At 56.4% G+C, this 19,267-nt stretch overlaps 1 protein-coding gene across 3 annotated transcripts in view; it reads right to left on the bottom strand.

The window, feature by feature from the left end:
• Nucleotides 1–113: 113 nt before the first annotated feature.
• The window catches only part of IGSF3 (immunoglobulin superfamily member 3), a 93,812-nt gene continuing 74,658 nt past the window's right edge, over nucleotides 114–19,267 (bottom strand). For all 3 annotated transcript variants that reach the window (XM_045816446.1, XM_045816447.1, XM_045816448.1), the window contains 4 exons: nucleotides 14,621–15,031; nucleotides 10,402–10,809; nucleotides 5,625–6,092; nucleotides 114–3,245 (listed from right to left, as the gene is read on the bottom strand). In XM_045816446.1, coding sequence (XP_045672402.1) covers nucleotides 2,995–3,245; nucleotides 5,625–6,092; nucleotides 10,402–10,809; nucleotides 14,621–15,031 — 1,538 coding nt within the window. In that variant the 3' untranslated portion in view covers nucleotides 114–2,994. The remainder of the gene's footprint in view (nucleotides 3,246–5,624; nucleotides 6,093–10,401; nucleotides 10,810–14,620; nucleotides 15,032–19,267) is intronic.

The raw sequence follows: 19,267 nt of genomic DNA, 5'->3' as shown, positions 1-19,267 counted from the left end.
GCGGGTCGATATCAGGGGCAGAACCCGCTGTGCCCCAAGGCAGTTTCGTGGAGGGGAGGGCTGACCCGGTGAGGATGAAGGAGGGCGTGGACTCCAGAAAACGTCAACAGCCATATTTTCAACATAATTTACTACAGGTATTTGAAGTGTATATAAAACATTTTAGTGCAACATCTTACAAATAGTTCTCCTTTAAAAAAACAAACAAACAAAAATCAACAGCTCTCTACATCATGCATGGGTAGTTTTCTTAGCCCACCCCTTTTTCTTCAACAATTAACGCAGAGAAACCATTGTTTGACAAGAATATGAAAACTTGCTACTGTAACACCCTGGTGAAAGACGGTGTGGTCATATCCGTGTCCTGGGATGGGCCTGGCACAGTGTAGGTGTCATTAATGCGACTTCACAGATGGAGGACGAGCAGAGAGAGTAGGTGGCAGTCTCTCTCCTGGACTCACAGCTCCCGCCGGGAATGTGCAGGGAAGTCTCCCTGCCACTGGAGGGCGCCATTACCATTCATCTGACACCCCACTTCCATAGAAATGGCCCAAGAAGGAAGGTCCTGGGGCTTTTCGTAGAAAGCTGGAAAAGCTCGCCCTTTGAGGGTATCCCCCAACCCCGTAGAAAATACTCAGAAAAAAAAAACTATTAAAATACTGTCTTCGGTTTCTTTCAAATTTCCTGCAACTGCTTCAACCTATTTAATTACGTGGAGCAGTCACCTCTCTGCAGCTTTGAGCGAATTCAAACCGAGTCTCAGGTGCACGCCCCGGTCCCAGACAGCCCTCTGGCATCTTTCCACTCAGACAGAACAACAAGTCTCCTGCCCTCACTGACTTGGTCTGTAAGTCAGCGGTCAGCAATTTCCCACTGGAAGCCCACACCCCTGACGTGAGCAAACAGGGCAAAAGACCGCTCCTTCCACGGCCAGGGAGGCGAATCTGCACCTCTGCCGCACTCACGCAGCACAGCACATGACAATGAGCAAGGGAGGTGCCAGGACTAAGGGGGTGGTGCCGACACTCCCAAGCAGAGCCCTGGTGTAACTGCCAGGAAAGGCAGGCAGGTGGGCTGAGCACCCACCTTGCTTCCCTTCGGGTGCGCAGCAGCGAGGCCTCTGCCGCGCACCCACAGCACCTGCACCCACAGGCCCCGGTCAGGATCAGCACCCACACAGCCCAGGGAGTCCACCGCCTCCCCGGCGTCTGCTCTGTCTCAGAACAGGGTTTCGCAGCGACCTCTCTGATTATGCTCGGTGCCCAGATCCCTGCCGGTTTCTTCTAAACTGGGAAACTCCTCCGGAATTCGAGATAAGAGCTCACAGAGAAAGGGAGATGGCATTCTGGCCGGCAAAATGTGGGAAAAGCAGGGCAAAAAAAATTGTCTTTGTGGAGGGAGCGAACACTAGAGCCAAAGCCGCTTTCGGGGAGCTGAGCTTCTGGCCCCGGCGTGTGAAGTAACAGGGCGACGCTGGCCTTCCTTGCACCTTCCTGGCACCTTGCACCAAATGCACCTTAAGGGGCATTTGAATAAAAAGCCGCCATAAGAATGAACTACTCAATCGCCTAAAACTGCAGACGAGGTCTGAGAATGGGAAGGGGGAAAAACCTACGCAGATGTGTGTTGCTTCCTGCTGAGACTGGGGAGGCAGAGGGTTTTCGAGGGCTGCGTGGCGACCCCCCTGGGTGCTGGTACAGCAGTGAGAAGCTGGGCGAGGTAAATGCTGAGGGAAGACATCCATCTCTTTGAGGAAAATCTAATCAAAAGGAAGAAGAATAACCGGGTCTTCACAGCTCCCGGGGCCGTTGCTGCAGCCTGCTCTCCAATGCGAGGCTGTGCAAAGCCCCTCCGGCCGCTGACTGTCCACTCCTCAGGCAGCTCAGCTGCCACAGCCCCTGGAGCACACATCAGCGTGTGTGACGGCTGCCTGGGCCCATGTGTTCAGCTCGGTGCTGCCCCCTCCCCAGGCTCACTGGCCACCTTCCCTTAAGCGTTTGGCAAAGCACCTTACACCAGAAGCCCACCTGGTCAGTTGCCAGTGAGAGACCGTCCCCACGGGACAGATCAAGCCGACGACGAGCCTTCCCGCCTTCCTCCGCTCACCACTGGCTCGGACCCATCTGCAGGTCAGGAGCTGCTGCGAGAAGGCGCCCTCCGCCCGCTTCGCAAAGCGTGAGCTGTCTGGAGCCTTTGACTTGTTCTCCAAAAAAGTTTTCTTATTTTTTGGCAAGGTTGGGAGGAATCCTATTTTTGCCTCCCTGGCAGACAGGCTGGCCAGGCACCATCTACTCCTAACGGGCTTATGCAGGATTTCTCTCGTACATACAAAGTTCTCTGAAGAAAAAAAAATTCAAGGCTTTCATCTTGACTACAAAGTGGTTCCAACAACTCCAGCTGAGGGAAAAGATAAGATACAAATTGGGCCCACGTTTCACGTAATTTTCAAGTCTCATTAAGAAAGTAAAAAAGGTTTGGACGTATTTTGCTGCATGGGTGGCGTTTTCAACTGTGCAGCAACAAAAGGTCTTGGGAGAGACTCCTTGGCGCGAGGAAGTCCGACCTTCCTTTTCTCATCCGTTGCACGTAAGAGAAATACGTCCACGACATTACAGAATCCAAAAAAGGTAAACCACAGGGATTTAAAGAGAGTCCCTCACAGAGAATGGGAACCCCGTGACTGCCCGTCACTCCCGGTGAGCAGGCGCGGCACCTGGAGCTACTCACTACGTTACCCAGGACAAAAACAAGAGCTAACTCCGCAGGGCGAGGACACCTGCTTGGACACCGCTAGCCCATCAGGACTGCCCCCTGGAGGCGGCAGTCTGCCTCTGCGACTGATGGGGGACTCTGAACTCGACTCAAGTCTGAGCGGTCTGGGAGGGCACGCCGGAGGTCAGAGGTTGGAGGTCGGGGCTGTCCGCCGTCCCATCACAGCACGAGAGGCTGCGCGGGAGCACCTCTGCTCCTGGCAGCAGGCGTCCCCTGGCGGCCTCAGTCTATGGCTCCTGGGTGGATGCTGAGGACAGGGGGCTCCAGGCAAGTGGGGGAGTAGTTAAGGTGCGGCTCTTTGATCCACAGCAGCGGCACCCCATTCTTCCCGTCCGAGTTCTTGCTGGAGCTCCGGCTCTTGAAGCGCACCAGCAGGATGGTGATGATGAGGATGCCAAAGATGGGGAACGGGTAGAAGAAGACGAAGTAGAAGAGCGCGTCGTTGGAGCAGATGGCGGACTGCAGGGAGGAACCTGAGGGGACCGTGGGGGGACAAGACAGGGAGGCTGAGAACCCGACTGTCGGCTTTGGCTCCCGAAGACCGTGCCCAACCCAAGGGAAGCCACATGGCGGGGTGCAAGCCCACCCTCTTTCCTCCACCGCTGCCACGACAGAGGTGGACCCTCCAGTCCTTGGGCTCACAAGAGCCCCTCTCCCAAACACAGCGAGGCTTCCACTTCCCACTGTGAGCCAGTGGCACTGCTGGGAAAGACACACAATAAAGTGTGGTTTATGGATCATGACCTTGACTATGTCTAGGATGGGGTAGAAGCTGACTCTAGTTCAGCCTGAACCTCCTGCCCGGTTCTATTTTACTTGTCCCTTTGCACTTAGGTCTGCTCCAAACGTCCTTCTTCGGGAAGGTAACCTGTTCTCTCCCCACCGACGCCTGAGAGCAGTTTCATGAGAAATGATGCTCGCCTGATTGACGTTATGAATTAAAGTGTCACGTGGACCATTCACAGATGTCCACAGTGTGTCTGTGGCCGCGCAGAGTGCAGGGCTGGCTACTCCTGCACATGGACCAGGATGACGCGTGGTGCCCCCGGCCCAGCCGAGGATGCTCTACGATGCAGGGGGCCCAGCACTTCCTCTGTAAAATGAGGCTGCTGCTGGGTGGTCTCTGTTCAGTGAAGCTCAAGGCACACGAAGGTCCACGGTGGGCAGACAGGGTGTGACCTAAACGCCTTCCCTTACACTTTGGGGCGCTGGGTAAGCACAGGGTTGGGGCTCTGAATAGGTTTAGGTTTTTCCTTCCTTCCTTGCTGCTACTTAGCTGTTCCTCATCACTACTGGGAAAATTTAACATACACTTCCACTTCTCAGATTTTCAAAGGATATGAAATTGCTGACAGTCAACCACTTTTGGCCCACAAAACCTCAATTTCATATGGTCCTACTGAATAAACAGGAGGTAATCAAAAAAAAAAAAAGAAAAACTAACAAAACCCCAAAACTCAGTCAAATTTAACTGGTAAAATGTTTTGAACCAAAAGAAGCAGAAATTTCAAGGAACATTTTTATGTTGGCAACATAAGCTCATTCTACTCTAAAAAACGCCTTTTTTTGTGCGGGCTGCGAACCAAAGTGTTGCAGGTTCGATTCCCAGCCAGGGTACATGCCTGGGTTGCAGGCTGTGACCCCCAGCAACCACACATTGATGTCTGTCTCTCTCTCTCTCTCTCTCTCTCTCTCCCCCCTCCCTCCCCTCTCTAAAAGTAAATAAATAAAATTTTAAAAAAGCCTTTTTTTTAATAAATGGCAAAGCTATTTTTTTTAAGTTTTTTTAAAGATTTTATTCATTTTTATTTTTAGAGAGGGAAGGGAGAGGGAGAGAGAGAGAGAGAGAGAAAAAGAGAGAAACATCAATGTGCAGTTGCTGGGGACCATGGCCTGCAACCCAGGCATGTGCCCTGACTGGGAATCGAACCTGCCACGCTTTGGTTCGCAGCTTGCACTCAATCCACTGAGCTATGCCAGCCAGGGTAAAAATGCCTTTTTTAGTCTGGTGTATGCTACGTTTTGACAGAAGGCCAACCGGAAGCATGCCTTGTTAGAGCAAACGATTTCCTCCAGTCTCTGCTCATGAAGCCCCTCAGTCTGATGGAAACGCTGAGCCCTGGACCTTCCTGTGGCAACAGCGGGCGGTGAGCAGGGCTGCCGCTAAGCTCCCCCAGATGCCCGGCAGCCTCGCTGCCTTGCTGGGCTGATCTTCCCAACCAATGCACCTACAAACCAATGCAACCTGCAAAATGCACCTAAACCTCCTAGTCACCCTCCAAAATAAAAATGACCTCGGGACTTGAGAAAAAGAAAGAATGACTTAATGACCCACTGTCCAAAAGTACAAGGGACGGTGTTTAGGTCACACTCTGTCTGCCCACCGTGGGCGTTGAGCCTCACAGAACACAGAGCTGGCCCAGCAGCCTTATTCCACAGGGAACATGCGGCTCCCAGAGGCCGGGCGGCCGCCGGGGGCTAAGGGAGGTACCTGGGCTTCATTTTCAAAAGTTCTTCCCCTTATGAGTCTGAAACACTTGCTCATTTCCTACAGACAGAAGAGGTGGGACACTCTGAAGAGTATCAAGGTAACATCAACGACATGTGGTCCTCATACAAGGAAATCTTACTAAACCAGAATATGGTGCAGCACCAGTTTACGGAAGAGATCACTCGATGAGCCGTCACTCTGACTCCCGGCCCTGGTCCTTGCACGAGCGGCCAGGGGTCAGGGACGTGGACTGGTGTGCGGACCCTAAATGCCCCTGACAGCTGAGAATGCAGCTCATTAGTCCATAACCGAGCTGTGACTTTTATCTTCCAGGCAGCTGCAACCAAACCGGAAAACTCACCTGTGTCCAGCACCTGGACGCTGATGGGGGCCGACTCCCCCTCCGTCAGCCGGTACCACTCCTTCTGCGGGCTGGGCAGCCACTCCTCCACGCGGCAGGAGTAGTTGCCCGTGTCTCGGGTGCTCGCCTGCAGCACCGTGAGCCTGAAGAGCAGGGCGGACAGCCTCTGGAAGCGAAGCCGGCCCTCCCAGGGGCTGCCCTCTGGGCCAAACACAGCGTCTGGGCCCACGCTCAGCAGGACCATCCGCTCTGCTGGGTCCTCTTCCTCCTCCTCCTCCTCCTCATCCTCCTGTTCCTCCAGGCCAGGGCTGCCCCCTTTCTCCCCAGCTTTAGTCCTCAGGGAGTACCAGCTCACAGCAAAGCGGGAGTCCTGGCTCGAGCGAGACACGACGCTGCAGTCCAGCTGGAACGCGGCCTTCTCAGACACCGTGGCGTTGGGGACCAGCGTGTCCACCTGCAGGGCGGCCTCTGGGAGGACGAGGACGAAGAAGGGAGAAGAGGCTGTGTTAATTCCTCTGCTCGAGAGAAAAACGCAATGCCCATCACTACATACATTATAGCAATATCCACACGACAGACCACTGGGCACTGCTGAGAGGAACGGGGCCGTACTGTGTGTGGAGACATGGAGGAAGATTTGAGAAAAACTACTACTCAGATACAGAACGCTGGCTGTGTGTTCTGTGCCTCACTGCACGCAGAGGCTAATATCTGCACGAGTCATCCGTGGAAGAGTTCACAAGGGGCTGGCCACGTGGTTGCCTGTGGGAATCAGGGGAGGGAAGGACACATTTGCTCTCTGAACCCTTGTAGTGGTTGCATGCTGTCCCCTACAAGTCACACCCACCTGGAACCTCAGCCTGTGACCTGGACTGGAGACAGGGTCTGTGCAGACGTAACTAAGTTAAGAGGAGCCCCAAATCCAAGGACTGAGGTCCTTGTCAGGAAGGAGAGGACACACGGAGACTCACAGAGAGGACTAGTGGAGACGGAGGCGGAGGCTGGTACCACGCAGCTGCAAACCGGGGGCCACAGCGGGGCACCAGGGGCCGGGAGAGGCCAGGAAGGACCCCCCACCCCAGGAACATCAGGGGAGCCGGGCCCCATGACAGCTGGATCTCAGACAGGCGGCTGCCAGAATCGCGCAGGAATGAATTTCTGTGGTTTGAAGCAACCCACGTTTGTGCTGATTTGTGACGGCAGCCCTGGGAAACGAATGCGCCCTTCCAGCCGCGCTGGCGTCTGACCTGTGTGCACGTGGAGGGCTGCCTGCGCCACAGCGAACCCGGCGAGGTAAACACGCGCTGAGGACCCGACAGGAGATCTGCACGGAGCAGGGGCTCCCCTGGCCCTGAGGGGGACGACACAGACAGCGCCTTCCCGACAGAGGGGGTGACGCGGAGCAGCCCTGGAGCGGGGCCCACACAGGTGAGTCGCTGCTCGCAGACTCATTCAGACAGGCCGTCGTCCGTCTCTTTATCTTTTTTCAATGGCTTACCGGGGAAGGTTCTGTGCAAACAATTCAGTCCCTAGCTCCTGAAAGGCTGCTTGTGAAGCGAACGCTTATGAAAGATGCCAGCGTGGCATCAGTAGCAGCGGAGACACCACATCGGATCCTCCTTGGATGGAGCCCAAATCGGAGCACTTCCCAAGTACTTTCCTGGGCTTCCAATGAATTGGCTTCATGTCGCCCACGGGTGAACACAAAGCCGGGTTCCCACTGCTGTTGCAGGGTCCCGCCAAGCCCCTGGACGCCCCCGAGGCCCACCTGGACTCCCAGTGTGCATGGCTGGCGCACGGGGATGGTGGGTGGGGTGGGGGGGGGGAGCGGCAGGATGGAGAACAGGAAATCAGCCCACAGGCGACTCCAAGCCCCTCACTCACTGGCTGGTTCTTCCAGAAAGTACCGCTAACATGGGACCCCAAAGCCACAGAGAGAGAGAAATATTGCAAAGCAAGGGGCAGTCTAGGGCGCTTTTTCCTCCAGAGTCCAGCACAGTGTTCCCCTAGCGACTGGCCGCTGGGCCAAAGGAGGTGGCCCTGAGACAGGCCATGCAACGGCCCCACTGCAGCGGGAGGCCAGCTCCCACCCAGCGGTGCTCCCCACCTCCTCTCCTCTCGCTTCTTCTCGCCTAACTGCTCACACGTTTCCCTGGCCCTTCAGGGGCCTTGTCTGCCATCAGTGACTCAGTACAAGGTTTCTGAATGAAACGAATCTCCACCTTCATTCAACCACCCTCCTCTACACATGCCTCTCTACCGCCTTGAGTCCCTGTGTCTGACGCCTTCCAGAACAGGCCAGCCACCCCCAGGTCAGACCTCACCGCTCTCTCCCTTTCCAGGTGGAAGCCCCAGGAGGGAGTTGCGCTCCGCCCCTCCCCCACGCCACGCTGCCTGCTCCCAGGTTGGCTGACTCCCTGTCAGTCGTCTGATGACTGTGCTTTCCTCTTTTCCCCCATCGTGGAGCCAAATGCAACTGCAAATGTGCTCAGCTCCAATCTCACTGAGGGCCGGAGCCCCGCCCTCATATATTCCATACTATGGTCGACCTTAAGTGATGCTCAGCGACTCTTAACGCAACCCCCGGAGTTACATTATTTCCCGTCTTCTACATGTCCAACTTACACCTCGGAAAAGCACAGCCACGCAACGGATGGCATGCAGCCAGTAGAGGTCACGGAATGCTAGTGAGATTACAGATGTGTTTTTTCTCAAAAACCACACTTTTCCGTGTTCCGAGTGTTTTGGGATGGGCACAGTCAGCTCGTGCACAGTGATGCACCCCAATAACAGCGTCGGTCAGCGACGGGCCCGCAGAGCTGACAGGGGTCCCACTAGGTTCCCAGGGAGCTGGGACGTTCCTACTGCCTCCCGACGTCGTAAGGCTGCACCGCGTCGCATCACTCCCGTGTGCGTGGCCCTGCTGGTGCGAACAAGCCTGCCGTGGGCCAGTCGCACAAAAGTGCAGCACACACAGTCTGCCCAGTACATATGCTTGACAGCGACGATAAATGACTGTGTCGCTGGTTTATGTATTTAATACACTATGCTTTTTATCGTTATGTCACAGTGTACTTTTTCTACTTATAATAAAAGGAGTTTGCTATAAAACAGTATGTCGTATTATGCCTCACCCGTCTCCTATTTACTGTCTCTTGCTTGCGTCATTTTCCCTTGTGCTTCATTTAACCTTGTGCTGTTTTGCACAGAATGCACTGCACAGGCTTGTGACCCGGCAGCAATGGGCCAGACGCCGCCGCCCCAATGGGCATGCGGCAGGCCCCACCGTCTCGGGTGTGTCGGTGCGCTCTGGATGTTCGCCCGGCGCCGAGATCGCCTGATGGCGCCTTGCTCAGAACAACCCCCTGTTGCTGGGTGGCCCTGCCCACTTGGGAAGGCAGGCAGGCAGGCTGGTGATCCAGGCCACTCACCCACCTGAACAGGAGACGCAGGGCTGCAGGCTTAAGGGTCACGCTGGCAGCCCATGCAGTGGCAGCAAGAAGGAGACGGGGGTGGCCGCGTGGCCTGCTCTGACCAGCTGTGTGGCACTGCCCTGCAGGTTTCCGTTCCCTCGGGGAGAAAGCGGACCAGTCGGGGTTGTTGTGAGGACGGGAGGTAAGTCCCCTCACTGTGGCTGGGATGCAGCTGCCACCGCACAAACCTACATCTCCTCCCGCCTCCCCTGAGGCCCCAGCACAGTGACCGGCAAAACAGGCGGGAGCCGGGGGGTGAGAACGAGGGGCATGTTCAGCTGCCAGGTCTCTGCAATTTTACCTGTGGGGGAAGGTGAGCAGCAGTTTCTAGGCAAGGCAGAAAAACGAAAACAGAAAGAGTGCGTGGCAAACGAGGAACTCGGAGTGGAGGTGGTTCCCCCGCCCCTGGTGAAGACACAGGGGAGGAAGGCGGGAACACCCCCTCCTTGCAGCACAGGGCGCAGCATCCCTGAAGCGCATTCTGTGGTGCGTGGGGCCCGAGTATCAGCGGAGCTGCGGCACTCCGACGGGAAAGCTGTTCCGCTCGGACACAGTCACACGATGACAGACGCTTCCCACAGTGCCAACTACACACATGCGGGGCCCTGCGGGCGCTCAGAAAACACACCAGACCGGGCGGTCACACCGACACAGGCCACAGCTCTGTTCCTGCCCCAGGTCCTGGGGGGGCCGCTGAAGTTCTGCACGGAGGAGGGTGAATGATGGCGCGACGGGCAGAGGCCCTGGGAGGGTGGCACCACGCCGCCTCCGTTACGAGTTTAACTGTGTCAGATGATCACACCTGGTCAGCACGCGTGTTCAGGCACGTGGGCGACCAACAGTGAAGGCGAGAAAAGGACAGGCCACATGGGTGGTCGTCAGCACCCGTGAAACTGCCGGGATGTGGGAGAGCAGAGGCGGCCCAGACTTCGCCTTTTCCATAATTTTTCCCTACAGGAAATCCATCAGCTCAGTTTTTCGAACCACATGGCTACTGCATATCCACCACTTGTCTGGGTCTCAGTGCGTTCTTTAAAGGAAAGATATCCTATGCTGTGCAATAATTAATTAACACATTATTCTAGTTAAGAGAAAGAATTACCTGAGGCCAAAGCCAGATGTGCAATTTCCATTCACTAGGGGGAAAAACGTGAGGCAATCCTGAATGGAGACGCAGACGGTAAGTGTGCGTATATTTGACTGCAGACAACGCACTAGTGAACACACTATCTACGCAGTGCATCAAATCTTACTCTCCCGAGGGAGACAGTGCAGGGCATGGCGCCCAGGGACAGGACCCTCACCTGGGCGTGTGACCGCCACGGCTGTCTGCCCAGCGGTGTCCTCTGCCCGCTTGTACCACACGCCACTGGGGCTGGGCAGCCACTCCTCCACGTGGCAGCTGTAGGCACCGCTGTCCTGCACCGCCACGTTCTGAATGGAGAGCCGGTACACGCCGGGCGAAGGGCTCTCCAAGTGCAGGCGCCCCTTCAGGTTGTTCTTGGCCGCCTGCTCTCCGTAGTGGAAGGTGGCGTCGCGGCTCAGGCGGGCCACGGCCTCCCGCTCCGGGTGGTTGGGCTTCCACACGAACCACTCCACCGCCAGCTGGGAGGCCGCGCTGGTGCGGTTCAGGACCACACACTCCAGCTGCACCTGCCGCGTCTCCAGAACCGACAGGTTCCCCTGCGCTTGGCTGAGCTTCAGGCGGCTGTCTGGAGAGGCAAGGAAAGAGACGTCAACAGCAGGACAACCACCGGCCACCTGCACACGCCACTTCCAGGCAGAGGTGAGCGGGCGCCTTCTCAGTGCGGCAGGCGGTAGCACCCAGAGTAGCGGAGACGTTGCTCGGGCACGGACGGCACCCTAGCCACTCTGTGTTCTGGTCGTGTGTCCGAGTGTCTCTGTTTTATTTATTTTCTCAAATTTCTAGTTATTGATTTTAGGGAGAGGGGGAAACATCAATTTGTTGTCCCACTATTTATGCACTCATCGGTTGCTTGTACGTGCCCTGGCCAGGGATCAAACCCACAGCCTTGGTGTGTCAGGGCGACGCTCTAAAAAACTGAGCCACCTGGCCAGGGCTTGGGTGTCTGAGCTTTAAGGGGTTCAGTGCGAGAGTAATGGCTGCCCCTGGATTTGTAACCCTGATCAGTTCAGATGCTTAGCAGAGGACAAGCACCCCGTCTTGTCCTCAACCACTTGTGTAGACGACCGCACACCCCGACGACAGCAGACCACCACGCACACGGCTGACTGGCGTGGGCGGCTGGGAAGGGACAGGAACGGGATGGTGGGAACCCCTCTCCAGGAGAGCGTTTAAGCAAACAACTGACACTGCTGGAGCCAGGGGCTGGAAAATTCAGCCCGTCAGAAGTGTCATCACTGCTGGCACACGCTAATGGCAGGCACAGCATCTTATAAAAGGCCCTAATGAGCAAGTCCGGACCAGAGGCATCAGAAAGCTATGGAGCAGTAAGCACATGGAGGCTCCCCAGGAAGGGCGCGTCCTGAGCCACATCCCGGGAAGGGGAAGGCCGTGCAATGTTACTTTTCACGCTGCAAAAGTGCCAGAACATTTTATAGTGCACGTGATTGCTTTTGCAATTAAAAGGTAAAAAAGTTAGTAACAACAGAAAAAGTATTTTAAATAACCTGTCTCCTCAAAAAGACACATACATACACATCCACACACAGGTTGTCTCTGGGTTGAGAGATTATTTTCTTCTTTGTGCTTCTGTATTTTCCAAAAGCTCTAGAGTGTATTCTTTCTCAACAGAAAAAGGGGAGCGGGGGGGAGAACTAGAAGCAGGAGGGAAAAACAAACAAACAAAAAAAGAGAAAAACATACAAACAACAGTCTCAACAGAGGAGGGGAGGTGCTGCGGTAATCGGGGTGCTGGAGTGCCGCGCCTTCTGCACAGGACCGCGCTCATGCGTTGGGACCAGAACCCTCTCGCCCCCCTGCACCACCCCCCTCTGCCTGGTTGAAACCCGCCTTCCAGATGGGGAACCCCTTGATCAAGTTAGGGCCCAACGAGAATCTCTCGGTTTCGGGAGAGATCAAATGAGACGAGAAAAGAGAAAGGACGGACGGTTACGAAGAGGAACCCGGGAGGGCAGCGACTGTGTTCTCAGGAGGGAACGTGATTAGAACTGAGAAGAGACAGAGCGACTGAAACCCAAAGACGTGTGTGGGCAGAGCAGCAACCGTCCTGTCTGAAAGCCCCCGGGACTGGCCTGCAGGCAGGGCGCAGGGCACGGGAATCCCCGACAGGATGCACTCAGACCAGAGCTTTTCTGCGCGCCCGCCCGCAGGAGGGGGAGCGAGGAATGCCACTGCGCAGCCGGCGGGGCGGCTTTAGGGATACGACATCCGCGGAATAGCAGGGGGCGCTGCGTTTGGCATGGGCCAGGCCACATCTGGACTTCACACCTGGTTCCACTTGCTTCCTGAACAGGAAGCTCACTGAGGCCACCTGGGGGACAAGTCGTGGGGGCAGAATGGTGACGAAAACGAAGCACCTGGGCTCACTCCGGGAGCCTCACGTCCGGCGGAGGAGACAGACCACAGACACAGAAGTAAGGAAAAGTGATGCATGGTAACTGACCGTAAATGAACTTCCGGAAGCGTGGACAGGCAGAAGTGCTGTGACTACCTGCATGTGAAGAGCTAACTGCACAGAATGCCACGCGGTGTTACGGGACGGGCAAGGGGACAGAGAGTGACTAGAATGCCGTTTTAGTTAACGAGAGCTAGGCACGGCTCTCTGAGGAAGAATGAGATACACGAGCGTCTGTGGTCAACATATTCCAGGCTAAGAGAACAGTCAAAGACCCTGGGGTGTTCAAGGAAAGCACCCATTCGTTCCTCATTCAACCAATGTTTATTAAGGGGCCACAGGGCAGTGGCTGAAGATACAAAGACACATCCCTGTCCTCGAAGTGCTACAGTAGAGTGGGGAGAAAATGCAAGCACAACATCATTATGCTGTGTGTTTTATAAGAAAGCCCTGGTGACACGGGAGATATCAGGGAAGGCTTCCTGGAGGTGGTGCTGAGTGAAGTCTTGGGGATGGGGTGCACACAGGGGAGAAGCAAGAAAGGGGCATTCCAGGCAGCGATGGCAGCGTAAGCAAAGGCGTGGAGATGGGACTGAGGCCGGCAAAGCAGCACCCGCCGCCCTTCCAGGAGGACAGGCAGTGACAACACACTGTAGAGTGGGCAGGGGTGAGGATGGAGAGGGGGCTTAGGGCCACGTTATGTGAGAGATTCAAGAGCTGTGTTAACAAGGAGAGGGAGAGACTGACACGGCACACAGAGGCCCCACCACAGGCTGTCACGTGTCGTTAACGACAGGGATGCGGTCCGAGGCGGTTCTGTTATTGTGCACACACCTCGACGGCACAGCCTCCTACGCACCTCAGCCGCATGTTACTGTACTCAATCCCGTGGGCGACGCTAAGACAACGGTGAGTGTCTGTGTGTCTAAACACGGAAAAGGACAGTAAAAACGAAAGACCAAACAAGGTGCACACCTGTGCGGGCACACACTTGTGCAGGCACACACCGTGAATGGAGCTCGCAGGACGGGAAGCTGCTCTGGGTGAGTCGGCGAGCGAGTGTGAGGGCCTGGGCGTTCAAAGGCCGGTGGCTGGCTGACGGGGATGTAAGCTGCACTCTCAAAATTGAGGTGCTGTGAGCAAGAGTGAATCTATGCCAAGCCCCACAGAAATGGCTCCTGTCACAGAAAAAGATCCCCCTGACCACATATCCTTGCATTTCTTACAGGAAATTCAGCTCCATTGTAATCTTGTGGGGCCTGTCAATGGTGTGGTCCTCTGTATGCTAAAACACCGTTATGCGTGCATGACTGGATCAGAAAGGACGGGACCCAGATCCCCCTCCTGGTTTGTTCTAGGGGCAGATCTGAAGTCTGAGAGGGAGATTACGGGGTGGGGAACTTGGTGCCCCAAGCGGAGCTGAGCCCTGGAGTGTGGTGCGCTCTCCTGCTGTGGGGCACCCAGCAGAGGGCAGGTGCAGCCTGCCAGGGTCTGCACCCATGGGGTCTGAAGGGGCCGGGTGGTAGCTTAGTCTGGAGACAGGACGCATTCACTCTGGGCCGGCGACAGGGGGTACAGAGGAGGGGGAGCAGATGCGGGGCTGCAGAACACGCCGTCTAGGCAGGAATCCTGGGTTTAGAGCAACTATCAGCCCAAGATCCAGGGCACAAACTGCAAACCCGAAAAAGGGCCAGGCTTCGCCAGAATTCTTCCTGGCCACTTCCTGCCAATCACAACGCCCCACAGGCCTCCCCCTGGTGAAGACGCCGTTCACACAGCTGAGCTGAGGAAGGCGAGTTTGCCATCATCAGTGCCGGGACCCCTTACAGGCACAGCGGGCGGCTCACAGCAGCCGAGCACAAGGATCTGTGTGCTGCGCCCCGGCCAGTGTGGACCCCACAGAGTCCCCTGCGGACAGCTACACTAAACCCGCTGGCCGGGAAGGCCACGCCCCTGAGCTTACCTGGCTGCTTCACTGTCACCTCTGTGCGCCCCGAAACCTCCTCTGCCAGCTTGTACCAAGCATAGTTGGGGCTCAGCAGCCACTCCTCCACGTGGCAGTAGTAGCTGCCACTGTCGCTGACCTCGGCTCTCTGGACGGTGAGGCTGAACAGGCCGCCGGTCGCGTGCCTCTCGAACTGGAGCCTGGCTCTCAGGCCCTCCTCCTCGGCGTAGGTGCCGTACTCGAAGGCGGAGTTGTGCGTGGTTTTGAGGATGAGCTTGCCGTCGGCGTCCGAGGGCTTGTGCACGTACCAGAGCACCGCGAAGTGGGAGTTCTGGCTGGTCTGTGACTTCACGGAGCAGTTCAGCTGGATGGGCCTGTTCTCCACCAGCGTGAGGGTCCTCTTGGACTTGCTCACCTGCAGCTTTGTCACTGCAGAGGAAAGGGGGCAGCTCAGCAGAGTTGTCCCACGGCCCTGGATGCACAGCCCGTCCCACACCTCCCACCTCCAGGCCCCCAGTCCGGTCTTGTCCCGAGCGGTTCCCAGAGGACCATGGGATGGGGGTGGCTTCCTCCAAAGCATGGCTCGGGGAGAGCAAAGCTGCATGCAGCTGGCTTCACCCGCAACATCCCTCCCCGTGCCTGCTCCTCGCCCGGCCGCTTAGGCCCTCACCATCTCTCCCTGCCTCCTGGCTGTGTGCGCCCCCACCCCCCGGGCCTCACACGGCCTCCAGGGGGATCCAGCTAAAGCACAAATCTGCCCACTTCATCTCCCTGCTTGAAAAGTTTAATGGTTCCCAGTTGCCTTTAGGTTATAAAGAAAAACCATTCCTCTTCGCAGCACAAAGTGCTTCCAGGAGCAGTCTGAACTCATCTCCCAGGAGTCGCTCCTCAGGCCCCACAGCCCGGGCAGTGTCCCCCTGAGCTGTGGTCCCTGCTCGGCTGTGCTCTCTGCCTGTCTCCTCTGCCACCGCCCCTCCGACCCTTCTCTCCACTCAGCCAACAGCCCCGGCCTCCACCCCTTCCCACCGGGCCGCACACACCGCCTCTGAGCTTCTGTCCGCCCTCTGTGTATCTTCAGGCCACCTGCCTCCTCTCTCCTCCATTCTGGCCTGTGAGATCCCGAGGGCAGAGGTCAAGCTTCCTCCGCAACTATTTAGAGTGCGTCCACCCCGTCCCCTCATGACGCTAAGGCGCTCAGGCGACAGTCCTGCCCGGAGGACACTGCACCCCCCGGGGCTGGGCACAGTGCCTGGGCGTCGGGAAGTGCTCGGTCAGTGTCCGCTCAGTAAGTGCGGGAGTGGGTGAGTGAATGCCAGCCCCCAGGAGAACCACGGTCAGCAGGCGGCTAGAGGATGGGGTGATTGTCCTGGGGGGGCAGGGGAACAGACTGGGAAGAAAGTGACCAGCAGCGAGACAGAACAGAGACAACTCCAGCCTCCCCTTCCCCTCGCTGTCCTGCTCCGGAACTGAGAGGGCAGACTCCAGAGTGAACTTTACCTGCCAGTTAATGAGTGAGCTCACCCTCAAAGTGGCAACAAGCCACCTTCTAATGAAACACATTTCACCAAGGTAATTTGAGGTCACGCCCACTCCATCATTACTACACGTGGCTCTGCTTCCCTCTACCCAGCACCCCCTACTGAACAAGACACAATCCCAAGATCCTCTTAGGAAGCTGACAGTAAAAGCATCATTCCCCCTCCATGCCTCTTCACACTTGGCTTTTCGAGACCAAAGAAACCCAGGGCCAGCCCTCGACAGGGAGGGGGCACCGGGCTTCCTTCTCTGGGCCTGCCTGGCCCGTCTCCTGTACTCCTGCTGGTCAATCTCTGGGTCCAGACCGAGCCCTGAGCCCGCTGGTCATGCCTGGGCCTCCTCTGCCGGCGCAGGCTGCTGGCTCACCTACAGCTAGTGTGGAAACACAGCATTAAGGCCAGTGACTCCAGGACAAACCCTCTGAATGGCCGAGAGGGGTCAGCCAGCTGAGGCGTGGCCAGACCCGACGCCCAGCACAATTACTGCAAAAGCTACTCTAAGGACCCATGTCAGTGAAGGACACACCCTGTAAATCAGGAGACACTCCTCACAAGGGGCTGCTGAATGCACAGACCTGCAGACCTTCCCCAGACTCTGAGGACGCAGCCCGCACCCACATGAAAGAAACCCCACACCCCACGCCCCACCCACTTGATTCATCTTTTCTGTGAACAAGCCCCATCTCCTGCCTCATCCCTTCTTGAGACACAGAGGCCTCCGGGGCACATTGGGGTCGAGGGTGGGGTTTACCAGTAAATTCTGAGCTCTAGAAACTCAATTCCCATCAGCTTGCCCATCCGAGTTCCTATAATACTTGGAACAACCGCCCCCTTTCATTCCCTTCCAAGCCAATTCACCGCATGCAAATCTCTCTATCAGTGCAAATGACACCACCTGAAATGTCTGGGCCTGGGCCAAAAAAACTAGGTTGTTCTGTGTAGGGCAGAAAAAGCTTCAAAATGTATTATTAATTGGGGCCAGATTATTTTTGCAACCGTTCCTAAGGAAACCTCGATTGCTATAGTAACTGCATATGTTAAACTGGAACCCTATGACTAGACTTCAGTTTGGTCACGTGGTCTGAGGACAAGAATCCAGGGAAATGTTTCAAAGCATTTCCATTTTTATTTTCCTTCTCATGTCAAAATATTGTGAAGTGTTGAAAAGCCTGAAAGAGAGAGGCATTTTTGAAACTCGGAGCATGCCTGGCGGGTGGGCGAGGGGTCAGCTCCTAGTCCACACTCTGAATTTCCTCCCACGCCTCAAGGTCAGGGGGACCTTTCCCGAAGCCCAGGCGAGACCGCAGGCCCCATGACTGATTAGGGAGCACTGTTCCGTCCTGCCCAGCGCTGCCCCCAGTGGTGTGCGGCAGGTCTGCGCCACCTTCCTTCCCCCTAAGGGAGCCCTGCCCCCTTAAGGTCCACAGGGAGTTTCTTCTGGAAGATCAGAACAATCCCAGTGTCTACCTTACATCACACGAGTGTGTGCAGATGAGCAACAGTCTCTAGAGAGAGCTTGGCACAGAGCCTGGTATATATCGACACGCAGTACTCTTTTACTGTGCCCACTCCTCTTTGGTTTGTGGGCTCAGTCCCATGTTCAAAGCACGACATTGGACTGAGCACTGTCAAGGGTGAGTGACACACTTCCCAGTAAAACTGCTGTCCACAGACCTGCAGCATCGGTGTCAAGCACTGGGGACACCAGGGAGCTTCTCAGCAACACAGACTGGGAGGCGCCCTGTTCAGATCCCCTGAACGAGAGTCTGCCTTTCATTGACCAGGATCCCCAGGCGACGCGTGTGCACTGGGAAGCCGGAGAAACCTTGGACGTAGTTGTGGTGAGCGAATGCACTCACCGAGGCTTCACGGTTGGAAGCAAAGGGACAAGAGCTGAGGACCGAGGCCTGAGGAACACCGCCCCCGCCCCCTGCCCCCCCAGGGGCTGTGGAACAACGGGAGGGAGGACCAGGCAGAAGAAGGCTGAGAGGCTGGGCTGAGGCCCCTTCTGGGAGCGCATCTTTACCACTCCTGGCCCCGCTGCCCCGTGTGAGGAAGGGCCCTTCCGCCTGCACCTGGAGGTTCCTCCCCAGGCCTCCTGAGGGAACATGGGGAATGGTGGGTTCTGCGACTCTGTCACCACACGGACCAGGGGGCTGACGGTGAGACGGAGGAACCTGCAGCGGAGCAGGGCAGCTGCTCCCTCGGGCGACCTCCCCACCGGGGGTGCCGCCCTGTGTGTGCTCGGCTCCCTGGAAATGCACTTGCACTTCCTCCGTCAGGGAGGGATCCCCCGACCCCGCTGGAGCTGTGACACGCTGCCCAGCACTGGTGTTCACGTTTTTCCATCCGATGCCATCGTATCTGCCTCCTCCTGCCCCAGCATGGGTGTGCGAGGGAGGAGTCTGGGAGCCCCACGGGTGGAGGACCGGGTCCAAGGGAGAGAGGACGGGCTGAGGGGGGGCTCCTTTCACTTGTCTTGACTTAGCATCTACCCTTCTCCCAGGGCCACCGCGACTCCCGGCCCAGATGAGCCCTGCCCGGCCCCAAGCTCATCCCGACGTCACCACAGCTCAGAGCGAGGGAGTGCAACTGAGCACCATTTCGCTCTAAAGCAACCCCCTCTTAAAAAAATGTTTAATTTTAATTTTTAAATTCTTTTCTCTTCTGTATTCCTGTGCGCCCAGCCCCCTCCCCTTCGACAACCATCAGCTTGTTCTTTATATCTGTATGTGTTTCTGTTTTATTCTGGTGACACTTTTTTTAAGGTCCCACATATAAGTGACATCAGCAGTATTTGTCTTTCCCCGTCTGACTTATGACATGCCACTTCGCAGCACATTCCCGAGGTCTGTCCGTGTTGCTACGAGCGGCGAGACTTCATCCCTTCTTGTGGCCGAGTCCCACTGCACTGCTCATACAGCCACATCTTCTTGCCTCCATTCGCCTATCAGCGGGCACCCGGGCTGCGTTTCCGTCTTGGCTCTTGTACATAACAATGTGGTGCACACTGGGACACAGACCAGTGTTCTCGTTCTCCCTGGATGAACACCCAGCAGGGGGATTGCTGGACCAAACAGCGGCCCTGTGTTACATTTTTCCAGGAGTTTCCACTCTGCCTGCACTAACG

This window comes from Phyllostomus hastatus, unplaced genomic scaffold (assembly GCF_019186645.2).
Source record: "Phyllostomus hastatus isolate PE091 unplaced genomic scaffold, TTU_PhHast_1.1 phas_scaffold_216, whole genome shotgun sequence".
Taxonomy (NCBI): Eukaryota; Metazoa; Chordata; class Mammalia; order Chiroptera; family Phyllostomidae; genus Phyllostomus; species Phyllostomus hastatus.
This window is presented reverse-complemented; position numbering and strand designations above follow the sequence as displayed.